A 22247-nucleotide genomic window follows, 5' to 3' on the forward strand; every position below is an offset into this window, starting at 1 on the left:
GGTGACTTTCAATCTTCTTATGTAATAAACTGGAAACAGGAAGTCTGCATGCAATTTTGAGAGAGATTTTAGTGTACATCTCCTGGTGATGCCCATTGTCTTGCCACAGTCCGTGCTTCCTATTATACGTGTTGCATTTATTGACAGTATCCTTTCATTCCAAATCTTAGTCCTCTTTCCATCTTCTAGTACTCTCTTGAATATATCTACACATCTTATGCATAAGAAATTCTTGGATCTTATATGCACCAGGCGACAGTGCATAATGTTTTATGAGTCCAGCCTCAGATCTAGTTACCTAGGAATATAACTCAACCATTGCTGCTCTTAACACACAATAGGCTGGAAAGGCAACTTCCCTCTTCTCAATCTATACACTCTGGGAAGTGAGGCACAGCCCCTCTACGGTTTCTAGGATCTCCCTACATCTGGGACTTTGCCTGAAATGATCACAAGGCAAGCAATATTACATTGGCATCCAGGCTCTCCTTCTTTTTCTTTTCTCCCCAAACTCCTTTATAAAACATGAAAAGTGTTTTTACTCTTCATTTAGCTTAGAGGAACATAAGCTTTCATATCATCAAGTATTTCTCAAAACTCTATTTTTATAATATATGTAATCCCATATACTTTTGAAAAAAACTTTCTTAAAAAGTTATCTTCTGCAATTGAAAATGTTAAAGATTATTGTTTTTGATATGTTGTGTAAATTCTATTTTGAAACTCAACAGGCTTCTTAGATTGATTTATAATCTGCCATTTCCCCTGAGATGATGAATGGCACTGATTTAATGACTGGAGGGCCTAAGGTCAATGAGAATATAGAGGAAAAAACTACATATTTTAGTTTTAAAAATGAAAGAACATACACAGTTAAAAAAATAAGAATTGGATTTCATTAGGAATGATATAGATCTTTAAACACACAGCACCATGGTTCTTTATAGATTGTCTTGGATAATATCAATGATTTCATGGTAAACTTGATCATAGACATCTAATCCAAACAAAAAGTCTATATGATTGTAGTAAGAAATAGTTTTATAATAAATGTGGTTTGTGATTTCAGACTGTAAAATGTTAACGTCTTCAGGGTCAGCCAACAAGTCACTTTCACCATTCCAAATTGCAGTTGCCACATTCATGTTTGTCACGTTGTATAATGCAGATGTCTAAAAATAAATGAGCGAAAAAATAGTTTTCATAGGAGATGATACAGTAGAAGGTTTAATTACTAATTGTTTAAAATGGTGAGTTTAAATACTGTTTTAAAATAAGTCAAATCTCAGGGATTCAACTTACTGGATCTGTTGAAACAAAGGTATGAAAGTATGAATAGGCATTACAAGTTTTACTTGAAAATAAGTCATACATAAATCTAAACTAGACAGTTTGTTCTAATTCAAAATATTCAGACATTTCACAGAGGTAATTTCGTACTATTTATAAAACATGAAAGATTTTAAATCAAATTTTCTGTGGCAGTATTACTGTCAATATGTTTGTCAATAAATTATAAGTATTGGCAGTCCACATCAACTCTGATCTCTTTGAATTTGATCTTCAAATTTTATACGAAGATCAGACTTTTATATGAACAGATAACATCAGCCTGGTGTTTAGCTGAGACAGAAAAGTATGGAGGAAAAGCATAAACTTTGGAGTCAGACAGACTTGGGTTCTAGTACTTCAATAATTTTGTCATTATACAATTTTTACCACATTCTCATTTACTTCTAATTTTTCCTAATTATTATATACGTTTTCTCATCTTTCCAAATAGAATAACTGGTTTTAGGGTGAATAAATAGATTATGCCTTTTATTTCTTATTTAAGCAAGTGTAAAGCTATGGATATAAAAAATGCAGTATTTTTCCTCTTGAGAGACAATAACGTCTACTGCCTGTCAACTTTTCCAGACTTATCCAGGTTATTTGTTGTTAAAATACATAGAAAACAAGGAAAAGCCACTTTGGTTGGATGTGACAATACGTATCCAAATAAACATTATCTTCATCTGCTGGTCCTTATCAGTGTGTTATTGTACTCTGGGGATTTACAGTTGATCCTTGATTTATAGCAAAGTTATCGGAAAAAATCAGGAAGGTAGAGTTTTTATAGAGAATTATGTACCTGATTATAATGAACCAAGTTCAGATCAGGACTGCCCCAGTCATAAGCTTTCAAATGAGTAGAATTTAAAAGCTGAAAGAGAAACAAAAAATAAGACCATATCATTTGTTCATTACAGTGGCAGCTGAGCAAGTTAAGCATGCAATACATATATACCCCTGTTGTACTGGGTCTGCTGGTATTTATGCAGGTGGGCTTCTTTGTTCTTCTTTTCCTTTGGATAGAGAAACAAATGGAAGGGGTTGAAGATGGGGGCAGGGGAATCTAAAGAAATAATTCCATTGTCTTTATATGAATGTATATATACCCAAGGCCTTTTTCTACCCAGAGGGGGGCCTCTTTTGAGAGAAGTAACATCAGGCTCCCTCAAATCTTCAGCTTCATCAACAGAGGTCAACACTGAGTGTCTTGCACTGAGACTAAGATAACACCCACCTAAAACACCATGCTTCAAACAACAGGGCCCAAGAGTTTGTCCCGGAAGTCACTTTTTTCTTTACCCCTTTACACGCACAGCCTCACCACCACTTTCTGGCCAAGGTTACTTATGACCTTGACATTTCTAACACTGATCAATTCTGAGGAACTTTCTCATGTTATCTGTTGGCAGCACTTGACATAGTTGTTCATTCCCTCATCCTTGAGATCTTTCCTTCACTTAGCTTCTAGAATGCCACAATTTCTTGATCTTCATTTTTACTTTCTGTTACTTTTCAGCTTTGTTTAGCCAACTTAGTTTCTGCCACCTGACTTGTTAATCTTTTCAGATCTCAGTACCCAATCCTTGCTCGAAAGAATCTTGCTCTTCTGTCTATACTCACTTCATTTGCATTCTTGCCTCTGGCTTTTTGTATTCTCACTCTCTTGGCTTTACATGTCATTTATATTCAAAGTGTTTATCTTCTTTTATAAGTCTTTCCTAAATTCTAGACTCCTATATACAACTGCTTACTCAATGTCATCAATGAAATATCTAAAACTTATTTTACCTTTCCTCCAAAACCTTCATCATCAAACCTCCCTATCTCCTTTAATGGCAATATTACCTTTTCATTACATAAGTCAGAAACTTTAGAATCATTCAAGACTCTCTTTCTCTCTCACCTCTTATAGAGTCCTTCATTAAATCTTGTTGCCTGCATATTCATGATATAGATATATTTATTCAGACTCCATTCATTTTCACCACCTCCACTGTCAACACATCAGTCCAAACAATCATCATTTCCCATTTAGATGACTGCAGTAATTTTCTAACTCTCTCACTGCTTTCACTCTTGTCCTACTATAGTCTACTCAACATAGCAGCCAATGTGTTCCTTTTAAAAGTGTAAACTATATCATATCATTTTCCTGCTTAAAATCATGCAGTGCCTACTCATTTCACACAGAGTGAATGCCAAAGTCCTTACAATGACATGCAGATCCCTGTCTTACTCATTATTTTTGCCTCCTTTCCATAAGTTTCCATGTTCCAAATGTCACCAACTCACTGAAGCCTGGCCTAACCTTACTATTCAAAAGTACAACCCACTTCCCAGCATGCCTAATACCTTTTCCCTACTCTTTTACCCCAATTTCTCCATAGTTCTATTCCCTTCTAACACATTATAATAGTTTCTAAAGTCGACATGGTTATCGTTTATAATCTATATACCTACTAATAATATGTAAGCTTGAGGATGACAGGAGTTCTTGTTTTGTTCACTGATGTAGCCCATGAACACAGAATATTATAGGGACATAGTAGGTGTAAAATAAATATTGTTACAATGGATAAATAATTGCAAAGGTTATTTAGATTTTTCTAGTCTAGCCATCACCAGAGAAGAAAGTATAACTTATCTTACCTAAATATGTTATAATAAATGTTTTCAATAATTTATACCAAATCAATTACATTATAGATTTAAACTTTTATAAATGAAAAAGCCTTACCCAATATCTTAACAATACTTTAAAGTTACCTAGTGTTTATTAACTTTAATGAACATTCATAATCATTAGCCTTTTCAATTCTTACAATATTTTTCTTAGTTAAATCAGAGAATTATTAATTTCACTTTAAAAGTAAAGGAAACTGATTCAGGAAGATTAAATGGGATGCTCAATGTCACCCTGCCACTAAGGTCCAGAGAAAGGATTTAATTTCTGGTCTTTTGATCTGAGAAAAGTGTTCTTTCTACTATATTATCCTGGTTTTCAACATTAAGATTGCATTCACACTGGATTTTTTTATCAATATCATTAATTGAACAAATATTAGTTGAGTATCTACTATATGCTAAGAACTGTTGGCCTTGGAAATACAAAAGTGAACAAAACTTCTCATGGTTCTCAGGAGTTGACAATTTAACAGAGGAGAAAGTGCAGTCTAGTGAAAGCATTTCAGAGTAGGCATTAGGATAACTAACTGTGTTCCAGTCAGATTTTTAAAAGTGGAATAGCTTTGAAGCATTGGGCAAGTCAATTGTGGGACATGGCCTAGATAATCCCTAGTCTACTGTTGTAACATTTTCTTATTTGTAAAATTGATATTTATATTGCTGTAACAGTACTTAGGTTTAGAGAATTAATTAAATTATAATACTAATATTTTATTTTTATTTATTTATTTATTTATTGAGACAGTCTTAATCTGTCACCCAGGCTGGAGTGCAGCAGTACGATCTTGGCTCATTGCAACCTCCACCTCCCGGGTTCAAGCGATTCTCCCACCTCAGCCTCCCAAGTAACTGGAATTACAGGCATGTGCCACCACACCTGGCTAATTTTTGTATTTTTAGTAGAGATGGGGTTTCACCATGTTGGCCAGGTTAGTCTCAAACTCCTGACCTCAGGTGATCCACCCGCCTCGGCCTCCCAAAGTGCTGGGATTATAGGCCTGAGCCATTGCGCCCGGCCTCAATATTTTATAAACTATAAGGAAGTATAGAAATATATAATAATTTCATTTTATCCTTAAAAATTTATTACTTTATGGCCATGGTATGATCCCTAGAATAATGAGGTAAATCATGAGTAGCGTAAATTAAATTGTATGGAAATGCACTTTAGCAGTTATACCTGACTCCAATGGAGCATATTTTGAGCAGATGTTCCTGCTGGGTTGTGTGAAAAATACACATCCAAACGACTCTGAGGGGTAAAAAAAAAAAAAAAGCATTTTTATATAAGTTGAATCATACAGAGCATAATCTTTTAATATTTATTGAACTAAATTATTTCAAGAGAATTTAGTTAATTTTAAATTAATCATATTAATAAACAAATCATCAAATTATATTCTAATGAAATACGAAAATGTACTTATTCAATTGTACAATTTTTAAATTAATATAGAAGCTATTATTGAATTTCTAAGTTATTTGGTCTGTCACTCACCCTACTGAAAACAATCAAATGTGACTGACACACACCTATACACACACATACACATACACCTTTTGAAAGCATTAAAGAACTAACAAGATAGAAGTAAATTACAAAAATAAATTGAGGAGAGAAATAAAGAACCCCCAAAGACAAGCAAAGAACCAAAGTCAGTTTGTTTAAGGTTATTTGTCAGTCCAGGAGAATGTGAAGTTTCATTTTGAGAACTTAGCTTGTTGAAAAAAACAAAAAATCAAAGTCTAAGGCCTGTTAAAGTTGAAAGATTTTAAAAAGAAACACTCTCCATAAGGGCCTCAAATTCTATAGTGCCCAAGGTAAAGCCATGATGTTAATCTGTAATCTATGTTTGCACTGCCTAGATTGTTCCTGGAACCTCAGTGAACCAGACATGTAGAGTACTGATCTCAAAGTGACCTCAGGTGCCTTGAAAAAGCAAGCAAGATTTATTTCCACAAGAAGAAAAGGCCTGTCTTACTATTCCAATTCTTAGTAAAAATTTCTCAAAATCAGTTAACCCTACTCAGTCAAAGAAAAGCAAGTATATGAAGAGAGAGGTATCATGTAAGAACAAGCAAAAATGAAAAAAATTATTTTAAGAAACCTCACAAATATTTTTGATGTTATCAAATGCAGACTATAAAAAATTATTCAGGTTTACAGAAATTGTAAAGCAACCACCAGAGGACAGGAACCTTAAGAGAAGAAAAATACAAGAAGCAAACCTTTCATTAATCCCAACTTTCATCCTGCGGACATTTTCCAATATGGTGCAGGGAATTAGAGCCAAACAGAGAATGGTAGTCTTGCTGGGCAGAAGAAACAGAAATCAGTCTGTGTGGGTGCTATGGAGTTGGACTGAAGGCCATAGATTACCAGGAGAAGTAGTCTCCTGAATTAAAGAGAAGTGAATGAAATAAGGCCAACCCTAAAAAGTCTAAAAATGGGCACTGACAATTAGCTAAATGAGCCAAAACTCTTGAAAGGGTAACTGCCATGGTTTGAATGTTTGTTCCCTCCAAAACTCCTGTTGGTTGCCATTGTGGTGGTGTTAGGTGGTGGGATCTTTGCAAGGTGATTGAGCCGTAAAGGCTCTGCCCCCATGGATGGGATTAATGCCATTATAGAAGGGTGTGTTTGAGGCTGGGGGCAGTAGCTCACACCTGTAATCCCAGCAGTTTGGGAAGCCGAGGTGGGTGGATCACCTGAGGTTAGGAGTTTGAGACCAGCCTGACCAATATGGTGAACCCCATCTCTACTAAAAATACAAAAATTAGCTGGTCATGGTGGCGTGTGTCGGTAGTCTGAGCTACTCGGGAGACTGAGAGAGGAGAATTGCTTGAACCCGGGAGGCAGAAGTTGCAGTGAGCCAAGATCGCACCACTGCATTCCAGCTTGGGTGACAGAGCAAAAACTCTGTCTCAACATAAAAAATGAAATAAAAGGGTGAGTTTGGCTCCCTTTTGCTTCATTGTTGCTTCTTTGCCCTATGCCCTTCACCATGTGGTGGCACAGCAAGAAGGCCATTGTCAGATATCAGTGCCTTGATCTTGGACTTCCCAGCCTCCAGAAGTGTGAACCAATACATTTCTGCTCATTATACATAACCCAGTCTCGGGTATTCTATTATAGCAACAGAAAATGTACTAAGACAGTAATTTAACCAAGAGAATGTGCAGCATACTATTCACAGTTCCCTGCAATCAATCCTAGTCCTAGAGTAAAACAAGAAAACACAGCCAACAATTAGCACATAAAATTATCAGGAAAAGCAGATGCAGAGATGCTGCAAACATTAGAGTTAGCAAAAGCTTTAAAATAAAGTATGATTAATATGTTAAATAAAATACTTTTTAAAGTTTAAAATGGTCATAAAGGTAGAATATTTTAACACATAATTAGAATTTATTTTATAGCCAAATGGACACTCAAAATAAAAATACAATATATAAACTTTAAAATTTATTAGATGGATTTAAAAGCAGACTATACATAGCAAAAGACAGGATTATTGAACTCAAATTCAAGCCTATATAAAATATTCAAACTTAAGCGCACAGAAAAAATAAAACAAAATAGAGCAAAGAAAGATGTTGGCCACTGTCAGGTGGTCCAATATTTTGAAAGAAGAAATAGAATTGAAATACTAATGGCTGAGAATGTTTAAATTTGATGAAAGAAACTCAGTGTATCCCAAACGGTGAATCCCAGTTAAACTGGTGTAAAGTTTTTGCATTATTTAGGATGTGGATATAAACACAAACTTAACATAAGTAATAATAAATGGTACATTTTATAATTTCTAAGAGAATAATAAAGTATATTTCTTAGAGCAGTAACAAAATAAGAGAAGATAAAATAAAGTATTAAAAAGTATTTCGGAAACACAAAAGTAGTCAAGAAATGTGAAATAAAAAGAATACCAGATAGGACAAACAAAAAGCATATAGCAAGATGATAGCCATAAATCTAATCTTAATAATTATATAAAAATAAATTTACTAAATATTGTAATTCAATTAAAAAGCAAAGACTGTCAAATGAAAATATTGTTAATACTATAACTGAAGACATAAAAGACAAGCTTTAAAATATCTTTGAGGAACAATAAGAACAAAAAAACCCCATAAAAATTGACTCATCAGATTGAAGATGTATATATATGTATATGTGTGTGTGTATATACATGTATGTATATATAAATGTACGTGTATATATATACATACATACACACTGTGGAATATTAATCAACCATAGAAAAGAAAAAATTCTGCCATTTGTGACAGCATAGATGAACCTGGAGGGTACTAATAAGTTAAATAAGCCAAATAGAGAAAGACAAGTACTATATGGTATCACTCCTATGTAGAATCTTAAATAAATAAATAAATAAAAGAGTGAGCTCATAGAAACAGAGTAAAATGGTGGTTGCCAGGGTCTGGCAGGTGGGAAAAATGGGGACATGGTGGTCAAAGGGTATAAACTTTCAGTTATATAGTAAATACATTTTGAGGATTTAATGTACAGCATGGTGACTAGCTAATAATACTGTACTGTATACTTGAAATTTGTTAAGAGAATAGATCTTAAGCATTGTCACCAAAAATGTGACTATGTGAGGTGATAGATGTGTTAAACTTGATTGTGGCAATTATTTCACAATGTATTTGTCAATTATACCTCAATAAAAAGAGAGAAAATTTCTTTTGTTTTCATTGCCATTCAGGCTACTTGAGACTGTCAAAAATAAAGTTCTGACTGAACAATTTTAAATAGCCTGTACAGAAATTTTTAACAGAAACATTCTATATTAAAACTCAGGTATTTATTAAGTCCTCTACTTATAATTCTTCTCTGTGTTTGAAATAAGCTCCAATATAATGCTTAGTTTTCTGGTACACTCCAGATATTCCTTCTATCATGGGTCACTACTGTTTACCTTAATGTAGGTCAGAGGATTATACAACCCAAATCGCATTGTTCTGTTCATCCTTCTGGATGAAGAAGTGCACAATAGCTATCATAAACACCTGTCAGGCCTATCTGTGAGCAATCTGAAATGTTTACCAGAGTCTCTACTTCACCTTTATCAGAAAGATAAGAAGGAATCCATTCCCTGAAAGGGACCTAAATAATAACCACACACCCTTGACAGCTGCACTCAGGTATCTCAGGCTCATTTCCCTTCATAAGAGTTAGAATTTCTTTTTGTAAATCATCACCAAAAAATTGTAACACCTGGACAAAGTCAAAACTTTGGTTGTTTTATGATAAATTTTCCAAGTCACATTGTGAGCATTTTTATCATCTGTTTTTTCTTGCATCATGACTTGCTTTCAGTTCTCATGACTTGCTTTCAGTTCTCTGGTTGGTTTGCCACACCTGAGTGACATCAGTCAGATTCCACTCACTGCCTTTTTACAAACTACCAGATTCCCTTTTGGTTTTTCATACTGGCTCTAAGCAAATAATTTTAAGCCAGACCCTACTTCCTTCACAGATCTTGCTAGGCTCAAGAGACTGATTCAAGCTGAACCACAGTTTCACAATTAACTATTTCCAAACACGCTGTGTGTGAAAATTTTCTACTTCCAACTTCCTACAATTCCAGCTAAATTAAGACACAGTCATATTACAATCTACAACACTGTCAACTTCTGTTGCAGAAGAAACGCCACAGTTTTGAAGGTTAGAGAACCAGAGTATAAGCTTTTCTAATAATTAATACACAAAAAAGAGTTCTCAGAGACATCACATTATAATTACAAAAAAATATAGAATTGGCCAAATATACTACCTAAAACATAGAATGAGTGGATAAGTAAAAATAAACATTGTATTTATGATTCTTCCAGGCCTCTCATAGTAGGTGCTTAGCACTAGATGAACAGAAAAATATGAAAAAGAGGGAATATGGAAGTAATCCTTTTTGCCTTCTCTGGAAGAAGGTACATTGCTCATATCTTTATGGGTGGAAAAGATGAGAACTGAGTTTCTTATAGCATTCTAAAAATAAGGTTGAACAAAATCAACAAAGTCAACAAACATGTCCTTGTGGCATAAAAATGTGTTTGGGAATTAAGAGAATACCTGTCTTTCTTTGAATGTCTATATTGGCTCTTTTTGAGAAGCTCTTAAAAGGTCCAGGTACAAGAACCAACCTCTAGTCCAAATGGCACATTTGCTTCTGCCAAATCTGGATGTTTAATTTAATGTGATGAAAAACACTTAGAATGAATGCCTATATTCTTAAGAGAACCTATACACAATCAATCCAAAGGTTTTGGTAATAGTACCTTGAGTACCACAATAGTTTCCCACTCCAAGAGTATTGATAAAAGCTAGAAACTTAAAGATAATTGGCAGGCACTAATTCTAATTATGGAAGGATCAACAAGGATAAGAAGGAGTATTAGGAACCAGGAGGAGGAGTTATGGAATTACAGGAAACAAATGAATAGAAGAGGACCTAAATCTTAGAAGTCTTAGGAAACTAACACCCAATAGCAAACAAAGGTCAATAAAGATACCCATCACATCAGCTGCTCTCAAATATTTACAGACAGCAAGACAAATATGGAAGTAAAATAATCCCAGCATGTTAATGCAAGTTAGTTGTACAATGTTGGTGTAGTCATAAAATCAGATAGGCTAAGAATCTGACTACTAGTGTATGTGGATGAAACACAAAATGACACAAGGTAAAACACAAGCACTATAATTATTATACTTTCCAAATACTGGAAAATATATATATTTCAAATACAACTTGTTCTTACCATATTTAAGTTTTTTGGGTCATATCCAAACATCATAAACAAGATATTGAGGCAAATCTTATCAAAAATCTGTAGTGGACACAGCTTTGAACCAACGAATTTTTTAAATGAGGTTTTAGGCAAGAAGTCTTTGTTGCCATAAAAAGCGTGTAAAATAAATTTATTTTATCCACATTTGGATGACCACAATAAGTGCTAAAGAAATGTTGTGGTAATTCACTATGTATAAAACCAAATAAATTATCTCACAGTAGTTTGAAAATTTTAAATAAAGGAAAAAACTTGGAAGCAGGGTGTGGAGATGGTTTGGCCATTGGATTTCTTCTCACAGTGAGGTTCTAAAGTTATAATAAGTAAAATTGTATTCCTTTGCAGAAACAAAAGCAAGAATATAGTGTAAATGAAATCAAAAATTTTAATTCATACTTGTGGTTGTCTACGTATAGTCAAGATCTCTTATTTGAAAGCATAAAATTATCACTTTGGGTTATCAATGACAGAAAATAAAGGTAGAACATACCATGACTATTGACTTCCATTTGTATGTCGTTCTAATTAAAGGATTTTTTAAGTACTTTGTGGAAAAAACTGGTGTTAAAGCAAAAAATATTTTGATTCTTTCAGCTATCTTTGATATAGTAGAAAATGTTATGAAACCTAAAATAAAATAAGATATAAATTAGTAAGCTATTCTTAAGCAATTACTAGCATGTAAGAGATGACAGCAAGGAGAATAAGGGTAAGTTCAAAAATAGTTTCTGAACAATTAACTTATTTCTTAATTCACTTATCAAACATTTTTAAATCACCCAGTATATAACATTATATTGATCATAATTTGGGTTTCTAAAATGTATAGATCATAAAGAATGACAATTTAGCAATAAATCAGACATGTAACACCATAGTTTAAAAATTAGGAGCAATATTGAACATTTTTTATAACTTGCAATAGTGAAAATGAAATATGTGAAATTTTCAGACAGATGAATCTTATAATTTAGGTGACAGGCTTAATAAATGTCCCATCGTTTTAATATTTATCTTCAATATATTTTAAAACTCCTTATCTTCTTATACAGAGGATACTAAGCATCTTATTTTATTGGCAATTTAGAGGCATTAATGTGAAAAATAGTCATTTTTCCCGTTGCCATCTTATCAAGCTATCTACTTACACATTAATATTCTGATTGGTTATTTATTTATTTATTATTTATTTAGGTCAGGTTCTGAGAAGCCAAACAACCAAAGAATTATATATCATATAATAAGTCAACAATCTCTGACACTCATTACTCATTTTTTCTTATTTCTATGTTTTCAGGCATTCCTGGTTTTAGATAATTGAATAGTTGATGAGAATTTGGACTAAAAGTCACGTATATGGTTAATACATGTCAGAGAAAAGATCTATGGAAAATGGGATTAGATTGTTACTCAACATGCTTTTTCTTGTAGGAAGTGGATTATTTCTATAAGAAAATTATAGTCTTCAGCTTAGAAATGACTTACTTAATATTAGCTTCGTTATAAGATGGCTTCTCCTCCCTGCAAAGTGGGTAAAGAGGTTTACAGTACCATGCAAGAGAATCATGTTAGGTCATAGGTCATTTATTTCCAAAAGTAAAGTTGTTATGTATTAGACAGGCATTAGAGTTCTGATTAAAGTTCTTTTCTAGTCATCTTTAAATATAGAAAGAATTTCCTGATTTTTGTTCATTTCTTAAGTTTGATCAGTCCTGAATGCAAAAACATACATAGCTTTTTCATCTTTTCCACTCATAAAATCCTATGCTACATTTTTAAAAGGAAAAATACTGTGAAAGTTCTATTTGTAGAACAAATAATACAATCTCATTTTGATCTTAGATAACATAGATATCCAACTTTTATAAAATTTGAAACAAAACCACAACCAACCTTGTCTTTACAATCAATTCTTTGTGACTAGAGAAGACTCCATGTGGGATCAAAGCAGCATGTAAGATTCCAGGGCATTCTGCTATACTATGTTTGTCTCACAGTTTTTGTTTTATTTACAGGTCTAGAAGCTTATCTACAACTTTAAGAAGTATACGCACAACCTTAAAAAAGAAATTAAGGGATATTAGCAATAATCTTTCTTGGCATACCAATAGTAGTACCCTGTGAATGGCCTACATAAAATATTTCCTCTTGCCTGGTTTGCTTCACAGTGAAATCAGTGGAGGCTGGAAGGTCATATTTTGCCATCTCGTTAAAACTACAAAAGAAAGAGGAAAATAAAAATAGCACTTTCTACTAATGTTATGTTAGTATTTGAAAATAATGAACAGGTAAATGAATAAAGGCAATTTTGTACTCTAGTTATTAATAAGGAAGTTATATGGTATAATGTATCTTCGGAATAGAGATTTCTGTGGGAACTCAAACTCAAGGAAATAAAATCACAAGGAAGTCTTACAAAGAGGGTGTTTGTATATGAAAAATAGAGTAGGGTAGACAAAATATATGAGTTATAGAGTAGAAGAGTAGTTAAAGGAAGCTTGGGGTTGGTCAGTAAGGTACTAAGTAAGAAATAAAGATTATTGCTGAAACGTGAGAAACAAACTCAAAATCACACAAGTACTCTTTAATTTTCAAGCAAAAATTCACATAAATTTTAATAGTCTATGGAAAGTCCTAAATTGTGAAAAGAGTAAGACCTAAATTTTATTTTATTGCATTCAAAATGAAAAATTTGTATATACTTATAAAATGAAATATTACTTCATTTTATTTGTACCTGAAAGCCCAGAATTCTTTGGAATTCATTTCTAGGTACAAGTGTTTCCTGGACCAGGTATTTCCTCTACTATTTCCCATCCACACATCATAACCAGCATCTGACAGAATGAAGCCCAGACTGTTGCTGGGAAGATTGGAAATCCAGCTGCTGGCAGATGTAAGCAAACCATGTTGCAAGTATACAACAACCCTCTGAGCTGAAAAAAAAATGTAGAAAGTTCTTTATAAATTTTGTAGTTATCTATATGAAAATCTCTTATCTGAAATTCAAACTTTTAGTACATGACAGTTTAAAGATTTTTAAAAATTGTTTTCATAAGTGGGGTAAGTTACTAAGATTTAATCTCGTATGACAGAGCTTTTTAATACAGTTCACTAATGGATGTCTTTCAAATAACCAAGTGAGCAATTAGGTCACATCACACTTAAATATGTACATTTTACTGAGAGAAAATAATCAAAAATTTTATAGTAATTCAAGCACTCATACACATTTTAAGTAACACATTTTAAATCAGGGATCAATTACATAGCAAAGTTGACACATCCATTGGCACATGGCCATGGTATCCACTGGTCCTACCATATAACTCCCATCAAGAGGCTGCCAACCTGATAGAAAAATGAAACAAACCCTTGAATGCTCAGTAAAAGCCAGCTGGGAAAAAGCCAGCTGAGAGATGAAATCCTGTAAGTATGGGCACTATCCTTCAGGATTTATTGTACATCTTTTAAAAATGGTGAGAATATATTGATTCCCCAAGAAGTAGAATACATGAGTCTGAGGAACAAGAGCTTGCCATCACTCCTAGTAACCCATTTAGGGATCTGTTCTCACAACTTTAGCCTCTACATATCTAGAGGCCCTGGTCTCCAGAGAGAAAATGCTACCACCAAGGCACTGTAAGCATCCTAACAAACAAGGCTATGACCACTGCCTGGTCACTTTGGGCTCTTCATTACTCAAGACCAGGAAGTTCGTTGACCCTGATCATCATAAGGAAGTAGGTCTGCTGATACGAAATGAGGAAAGGGAGAAATACATTTGCTCTTCAGGTGATCCACTGAGTCATCTTTTCCTACTTCTATGCTTGGTTTTAACTGTACATGAACAAGTACAACTATCACCTGATATGAATATGTTAGCCCCTAGGGATGAAGGCCTGGCTTACCCTATCAGGCAGGCTAGCTGAGAGGTAGAGAAAGCTAGAATAGATGGTGGAGGAGGACATTTATGAGTACTAGTTATGGCCTTAGGTTGCTTTTTAAGGGTTTACTATTGCTCATCAGGCAGGCTAGCTGAGAGGTAGAGAAATCTAGAATGGATAGTGGAGGAGGACAGTTATGAATACTAGTTATGGCCCTAGTGTTGCTTTTTAAGGGTTTACTATTTATCCTTTCTCTGTAGAATTGCCCATGGCCAAATTGGAACTGCCTCACCTAAGAGATCACACCTCCTTCTAGGGGTAGCCTTCAGGCAATGATTAACTGATTTAGGAATGCAAAAAGCTGGCTCTCTAATCTCAAGGTGGGACCACCTCTGTAGTGTAATTTTTATGGGAACCTTGAACTCCTCTGAGATCATCTTTTAGCTAGCCCCAAGCTGAGTCATATTATATTATTCCTTAACTCTTTACCCTACTTTATCCTAATTTCCACATTACTGCCTCCTGACAGTATTTCATCAATCAGTCACATGTACCTGAACCCCTCTCTCAGGCTCTGCCTTTAGAGCACTCTAAGGCACTTGCTGTGTTTTAAAATTATCTTTAAATCTTTAATACAGTACTTGTAAAATGAGGTCATAGCTTGGGGGATAATTACTACTATTATATAAAATCTATGTTAAGATTTTCTGCTACTGGGTATAACCTTTATAAATATGCAAAATTATGTTAATTGAGGTTGTTTCAAATTAATATCCTCTCTGAAGTGTACTTTAATGTTCAAAATAACTTGAGAGGATGCCCTATAATATAAGAAACATTCTGTTTGTTTCACATCCTGTTTCCTTCTGAAAGAAACATTCTTTCAGGAAGAAAAGCTAAGGAGAAAAGAAAATACTTGGCTTTTATTTGAGTAATCATATGAATAAGCAAAAGTAATCCATTACATATTCTACTAGTAAGTGGCAGATCTAGGATTACAACCCAGATCTCCTAACAAATTCCAGTGCATTTTGCACCACACTCTGATGATTCAAACGTACTTACTGTTGGAATAAAGAGCCCTGAGGCTGCTACCAACCTCATCTCTGCTATTTCTAGAGGAGAGAATCACAAAGACAAAGAAGGAAATTTGTACCAGCCTTTCTTCAAAACCTAGAGCATAATAATGTTATTGTGTTTCAGAGCATTTCTAATTTCTCATCAGAAAAAGAAAATTCTAGAGAATCAACGTGTAAGAGCAAAGTGATCCACAAAGGAAACCTAGGAAGAACAGCTTGTGTTCCATCACAACCTCTCTGTGACCAGAAGGCCAGTGTATCTTCTTGTGTGACTCTTCTTGTAGCATGCGGGAAGATACATGGGAAGTTAACTATTCACTTAATCTTAAGATGCTTTTCTTGTTCTACGTTCTCCGTCAATTGGAACAATTAAGATCTTCAGGCTCCAGATAGTCAACAATCCATCTACAATTGAATATTACCTAGATTTTTATTATTGACTGTCCTCCCATAAGGAATTCTATAAAGGCCAAGGATATAACCATCTTTGGTTACAATATCATATTCTTCATCAGCGTAGCCCCAGTAGGAAATAATCTGGCTCTAGCTAAAGAAAAAGCAAATCTTTTAGCATAAAATTGTTATCCAATTAAGTTGAATGGTTTGCCATTTCTAACACATTATGTGATAATGAACCTTGGTATTCTCTTTCAACCTCAAGCCTATCTATTTTTATTTTCACTAATTTACTGATTCATTCAGGTGATAAATATTTGTAAAACACCTACTGAGCAGCAGTTTTATATACTAGGGATTGAAAGAATAAAATAAATAAACAAACAAACCCCTACCCTCAAAGAGATATCTCAAGAATATTTTCTTTTTTAACTACTAGTCTCTCATACTTTTACCTACCCACCCATATACAATTTAAAAATACACATGCATGAATAAATGTTTGCATGTCTATGTGTATATCTAATCTTATATCTGAAATTTGTACATTTATAAATATATAGAAGAGAAGGAGGTATATATTCATACCTTCATATATATGAATATATATTTCAAATATGTGAAAGTATGAATATAGTTACACATTTTTCATTACAAAGATAGAATAAGGCTGAAGGAGAAACTAAGCTATAGAATAGCAGATGAGAAACATTAACATATAGATACATACATTTGACTGTATATCTATTAACTTAAAATTACAAATTTGAAGAGTAGCATTCTCTGTTATTTCAGCAGTCCAGATTTATTTTCTAACAACTTACAATATCCATACCTGCTTCAGGGTTCACAGATCTTTGATTTTGAAAGACACCATGAGTAATTCCAATAATTCGGACAAAATACATCATTGTGAAAAGGTACCACATTTGGGACCTATATATATAAGGGAGATGTTTATACAGTTAAAATTGCAGCAAATAATACCATTTATAAAACTGCGGCAAATAATTCTGTGAGGTTGGAAATATTACTGTTTTCAGGTGAGAAAACAGAGGCTTTGAAGAATTAAATAACTTGGCTAAAACCATAAAATGTATAACTGGCAGTCAGAATTCAGATTCAGGACTGCTTAATTTCAAAGTCCATGCTTTTCTGGCTACCCTATTTTGTAGATAAATTCTCTCTTAGAAGTCTCCATTATAGTATTGCTCAGCCCAATTCTGAGAGCTTTATCATGTATTACAAATTAATTGATGTGTGAATTAATGATGTAATAGTATTATCACCAGCCTAACATTTATTTAACGTATGTTATTTTTTTTTGGGGGGGGAGAATGGGGAGATTTGGAAGCTTGGATAACTTTCATTCAGCAACTCATTTTATTTTTTTTAGATAGGTGATTTTTGAGCCTCCTAAATTCTAGGAAGGCAGAACTCTTAAGTTTTTTCTTGAAACAATAAACCAGGTACCCATAGAGGCTGCCATCCAGATTCTCCCCCAAAAAGCATGACTTACTAATCTTATGAGCCTTGTATAATAAGCCAACCACTATACTCAGAAGGACATGATTCAGGGATTATAAAACCCCTAGCTCCACCACTCATTAGCTAGGTGACTTAAAGCAGATTACTTAACCTCTCTGATCATCAATGTCCCTGCCTACAAAATGCAACTAATACCTACTTCTCAGGATTGTTATAAAACTTAAATCTGATTAATGTAATATGATGTATTAGTGTAATATCTGTCATATAGCTGACATTAATATGTAACAATCCTCCTTACTCAAGAGAACAAATTACAAGCAATTTAGGGACATAATTTACATGCACATACTTGATATGTCTTTCTTATATATTTATTAGTCCAGTTTCCAGTGCGCTGATAGCTTGAAAAAAATTATGTAAATCTGAAAGTTTTAAAGTGTATTCATTTTTAAAAAAAAACACTTTCTAACTGAAAACTTTAATTTACAGAAGCTGCACTTCTCTCCTTTGGTCCAAGTATTTATATTTGGTATAATATCTGTGGTTTTCATTGAGGGCAACAGCAAAGTTTAAAACAGCATTACCAATACCTTCTACTAAAGAGAAGAGCAAGAGCTGCTAATTTAACTGCACATGGAAAAACTTTATAACATTTGGAATCACATTTAGATATTCCTCTTTGGTTGTATTAATGGAAAAGTGCTCAGCAGGCAGCAAATCTACTCAGTTCTCTCTCCTCATGGGCTGTCTCAGATAAGTATATGGAAATAGCTTGGGAAGGAATATTTTCTCTGTCTGTACAATGTATTAACTGATATTGTAGCTTACTACACACTGCTTGCTTCCTAGCTGAGGTTTTAAGATGCTTTGCATTATATCTAGAAGGAATGTATAGACTATCATCTGAAACAAGATATCTTTTGAAATAAAATTCTATTAATAATTATCTTGGGAAAATAGGCATAATCTGGACTGTTCCAGGCATGTAGGTTTTGACTGCCCAATTTATAGCCTCAAATATTTATCCAAATTTTAATATTTTTATACAAAGAAAACACAGAAGGATAAGCCTTTGATATATAGTTGTGGTACTCCTAATAACCACCAATGGGAAATGTTTAAACTGAATGAAATTAACCTTATTATTTGCAGTGACTCATCAACCATACAAAGCAACTAGTGAAAAAGTTCACTAAAATCTAGAATGTAGCCATTGAGCACTTGAAATGTGGCCAGTGAGAAACTGAATATTTTATTTTAGTTAAATTAATTTTAATATGAAAACTAAAGCAGTGTAAAATATTCTTCTGTTAAACACAACTTTAAATTTTTATAAGATTTTCTGTATTGTTAATGCAAATTCAAGATTGTCTTGAAACAAAAGCAATACTTGTCAAATATCCCATAACTGAAAACAAGAAAATGGCAGGATGACATGTTTTTTCATCCATATCATGCTGAATGGAAAAGCTCATTTATTACCTTAATAAACTGCTACTAGACTTTATGTTGAAATGAAAACTTTCCATAATGCAATTCAATAATAATGATTTACACATTTTTCTAACATGAATCAATATGCAGATTTTAATTCTAAACAACAGCATTTATATAAATTGGCTACAAAAATACAAGAAAAATAGATGATATTAATAAATTTAGAGTTGCTTTGCAACTCAAACTTGAATTTGATATTAATAATTTTGAGTTGACATGAGCTATTTAAATATACTTAACTTGGAGAGATAGAGTTTTTAAGTTGATATGTTTTTACTTCAAAGTCTAATCAATTTTTCTAAAAAAGATAAATAATTTTGTCATAGTAGATGCAAATATAAGAGAAAATGATTTATTTATAGTCAATTCAGTTACTGAAACTTTTAAATATGTTTCAAACAATTTAGGTATGTGAAACTACTCCTGTAGGTGTAAATTTTATGAACTCTAAAAACACCTCAAGTGTGTCTAATACAAATTTAGCTCCAGAATGAAGATCTTTTATACATGTAAAATAAACTCTGGATTTTGAAGGTTTACAAAAAAAAATGTAAAATATCTCATCAATAATTTTTCTAATACTTACATGTTGAAATAATAATTTGGATAAAATGGTTTGCTATTTATTAAGTTCATGCAAGATATCATAGAAGTAATCACCACTACTAGATTAAAATATTACCTTGGCCTGTAAACCTTGTACCTAATGGAGCAGGTAATCATTATTACTTCAATTTAAGTTACTTGCCATAATTTTCCATCCATGCTGGCTGCCTGGTGAGATACTATTCCATGGAGCAAATCACTGGTGTTTGCTCTGCTAAGAGGCAAACTTTCATAAGGCAGCCAAAGATGAAAGTGAGTAAAAAGTGTAGTTTTGTACCACAGCACTAAAACTGGAGGTTGCCAGAATTTTAAATAATGATTTTTAAAAGCTATCACCCACTTAGCAAAAGTGCTTAAACAAAATATGAAGATATCAAATATCTGTAATATTAATAACATTAATCCATAACTACAATATAATTTCCTAAAAGATGACTTGAGAATTATGTTTCTTTAGCTTCTGCCATTAAAATGATTAGTTTGACTCTAGGTACAACACACAACGATGAAAAGTATTATATCATACCTCTCTGCTTTTGTTGATTTTAAGTGTCCAATGTATGTGTCTTCAAAGTAGTCAATCATATATTGTGTTTCTTTTAGCAAAAGTTGCTAAGTAGAGTCATAGGAAAGCTAAGAAAAAGCATATTATACTAAAAAAAAATAAAAAGAACATTTAGCTCAAGGCAATATTAAATTCAGCTTCCTATTTTTTTCAAGCCCCTTTCCCATATGTTAATCCCAATACATTCACATCTTGACAAAAATGAGAAAACCACTACACAGGTTGTCAGTGATAGTTTCCCGCTAGTGTCCGTTAAAAAGCAATTAAAATTATTAAGATATGAAACTTCCTTAAAAGTCTAAAGTAGATTTATTTTTCTGTCTGGCAGTTATTGTAATAACAGTAACAAGTAGTGACTATGCAGTTTATAATGACTTAAAGGAGTTCAAATATAGAAGCAACAGTCTTAAAAGTATTGTTAGGTCTCAAAAGAAGACATTTACGCGACCAACGAACACATGAAAAAAAGGTCAACGTCACTGATCATTATCCAACTGAATTACCATCCGGTCTATCTTCATTTAAGTATTATCCTCAAAAGTCTTGTATATCTTCCAGCAAACAGATAGTGAACCCTCATAGTCTCTGAGAATTCTAACTTTGATTCTAGTTGCCAGGGAAACTGTGTTGAATATGACAAAATTTCTACCCTCTTGGTGCTTAAATTCTAGTAGGAGAAAATAAATAACAAATAAGTAAACAGGTAAAAAAGCGAGATTACTTCTAAAAGGGATTGAGATGAAGAAAATAAAGCATTCATTTTTCCATCATTTAATGGAATAGGGAGTCACTGGGCGGCTATTTTAGGTCAAGTGGTTAGAGAAGACCTCTTTTAGGTGGATTTTAAGCTTATTTGAATGAAGTCATTCAAGGAGTCAGCCTTGAAAAGATCAAGAATAGGAAAAAAGTCAAGGGAAAAGGTCAAGGTGATTAGGAAAAAATAAATATTAGACATGGAGGCTGTCTCACCTATCTTGCAATCCTAGGTGATCTAGTCATTCTAGGTCATCTAGTCATTCTTACCTTTCCAGAAAACTGCACTACTGCCAAGTAGTCAACCAAGGACCCATTATGCTATTAACTGTGAAATCAGATGTAACCCATTCTGGAGGTTGGGGCGTAATGACAAATTGCAAACCACTATGGCTATTTCCATTTGGTGACCATAGCAATCCAAAATTTTGGATAACTGTTTCTGAAAGAGCATATGATCATAGGGAGAAAGAAAAAAGACAGTGAAAGATTAATGCGAATTCACAACTGCAGGAGATGCAAGCAAAAAGGATGCTGTATACACAGAGAACAGCGAAAGTAAAGGTTTTCTTCTGCCATAGATAAGTAGAAAACCTGAGGATGTGTTCAAGGAAGAGAAAGAAATTCAGTTTAGCCATAGCACAGAACAAATGAAGATACAAACGTAAGCAATAATTGTAGGGTGAGAATATATTATTGAACATTTTTTATGCCAAGTTAATGAATGGAACTTAATTCTGTATGAAACTAAGAGCTACAGAAAGTTTTTGAGGCTGGTAATGACTTATCTAGAAGTTGGGTGCAGAACTGGGAAGTAGGAAGACTAGTTAGAAAGCTACGGTAATAATTCCAGTAAGAACTGATGGCCTGAACTGGTCTGATGATAGTGGGTTATCAGAATTTATTAACATTAGTGTCACTGAAGTTGGTATACAACCCTCCACTGCTAAATTTGACTGGCTTAAAAAAAAACCTAATGGCTTGAACTCAAGTAGTGAATTTATTTTTTGGCAATTACTCTTTGAAATGTTAAATGTTCACAGTGGGCAGAGTGCAGTGAAGAAAAAGTTCCGACTTTACCATATTCTGTTCACTGTTTTCTACCATTGCTGGTGGAAATGGAATTTGAGCAACTTTTCT

At 33.4% G+C, this 22247-nt stretch overlaps 1 protein-coding gene across 1 annotated transcript; it reads right to left on the minus strand.

Moving 5' to 3' along the window:
• Nucleotides 1-670: 670 nt before the first annotated feature.
• LIPJ (lipase family member J) lies at nt 671-22214 on the minus strand. Its single transcript, XM_063637098.1, has 12 exons — nt 22188-22214; nt 21378-21428; nt 20316-20401; nt 18036-18087; nt 16222-16342; nt 13571-13769; nt 12939-13048; nt 11324-11460; nt 10804-10950; nt 5201-5272; nt 2135-2206; nt 671-1172 (listed from the first exon to the last, which is right to left on the minus strand). The coding sequence occupies exons 1-12, from the start codon at nt 22212-22214 to the stop codon at nt 942-944; spliced, it is 1305 nt and encodes a 434-aa protein (XP_063493168.1). The 3' UTR covers nt 671-941.
• Nucleotides 22215-22247: the final 33 nt, after the last annotated feature.

Source organism: Symphalangus syndactylus, chromosome 4 (assembly GCF_028878055.3).
Source record: "Symphalangus syndactylus isolate Jambi chromosome 4, NHGRI_mSymSyn1-v2.1_pri, whole genome shotgun sequence".
Lineage (NCBI taxonomy): Eukaryota > Metazoa > Chordata > Mammalia > Primates > Hylobatidae > Symphalangus > Symphalangus syndactylus.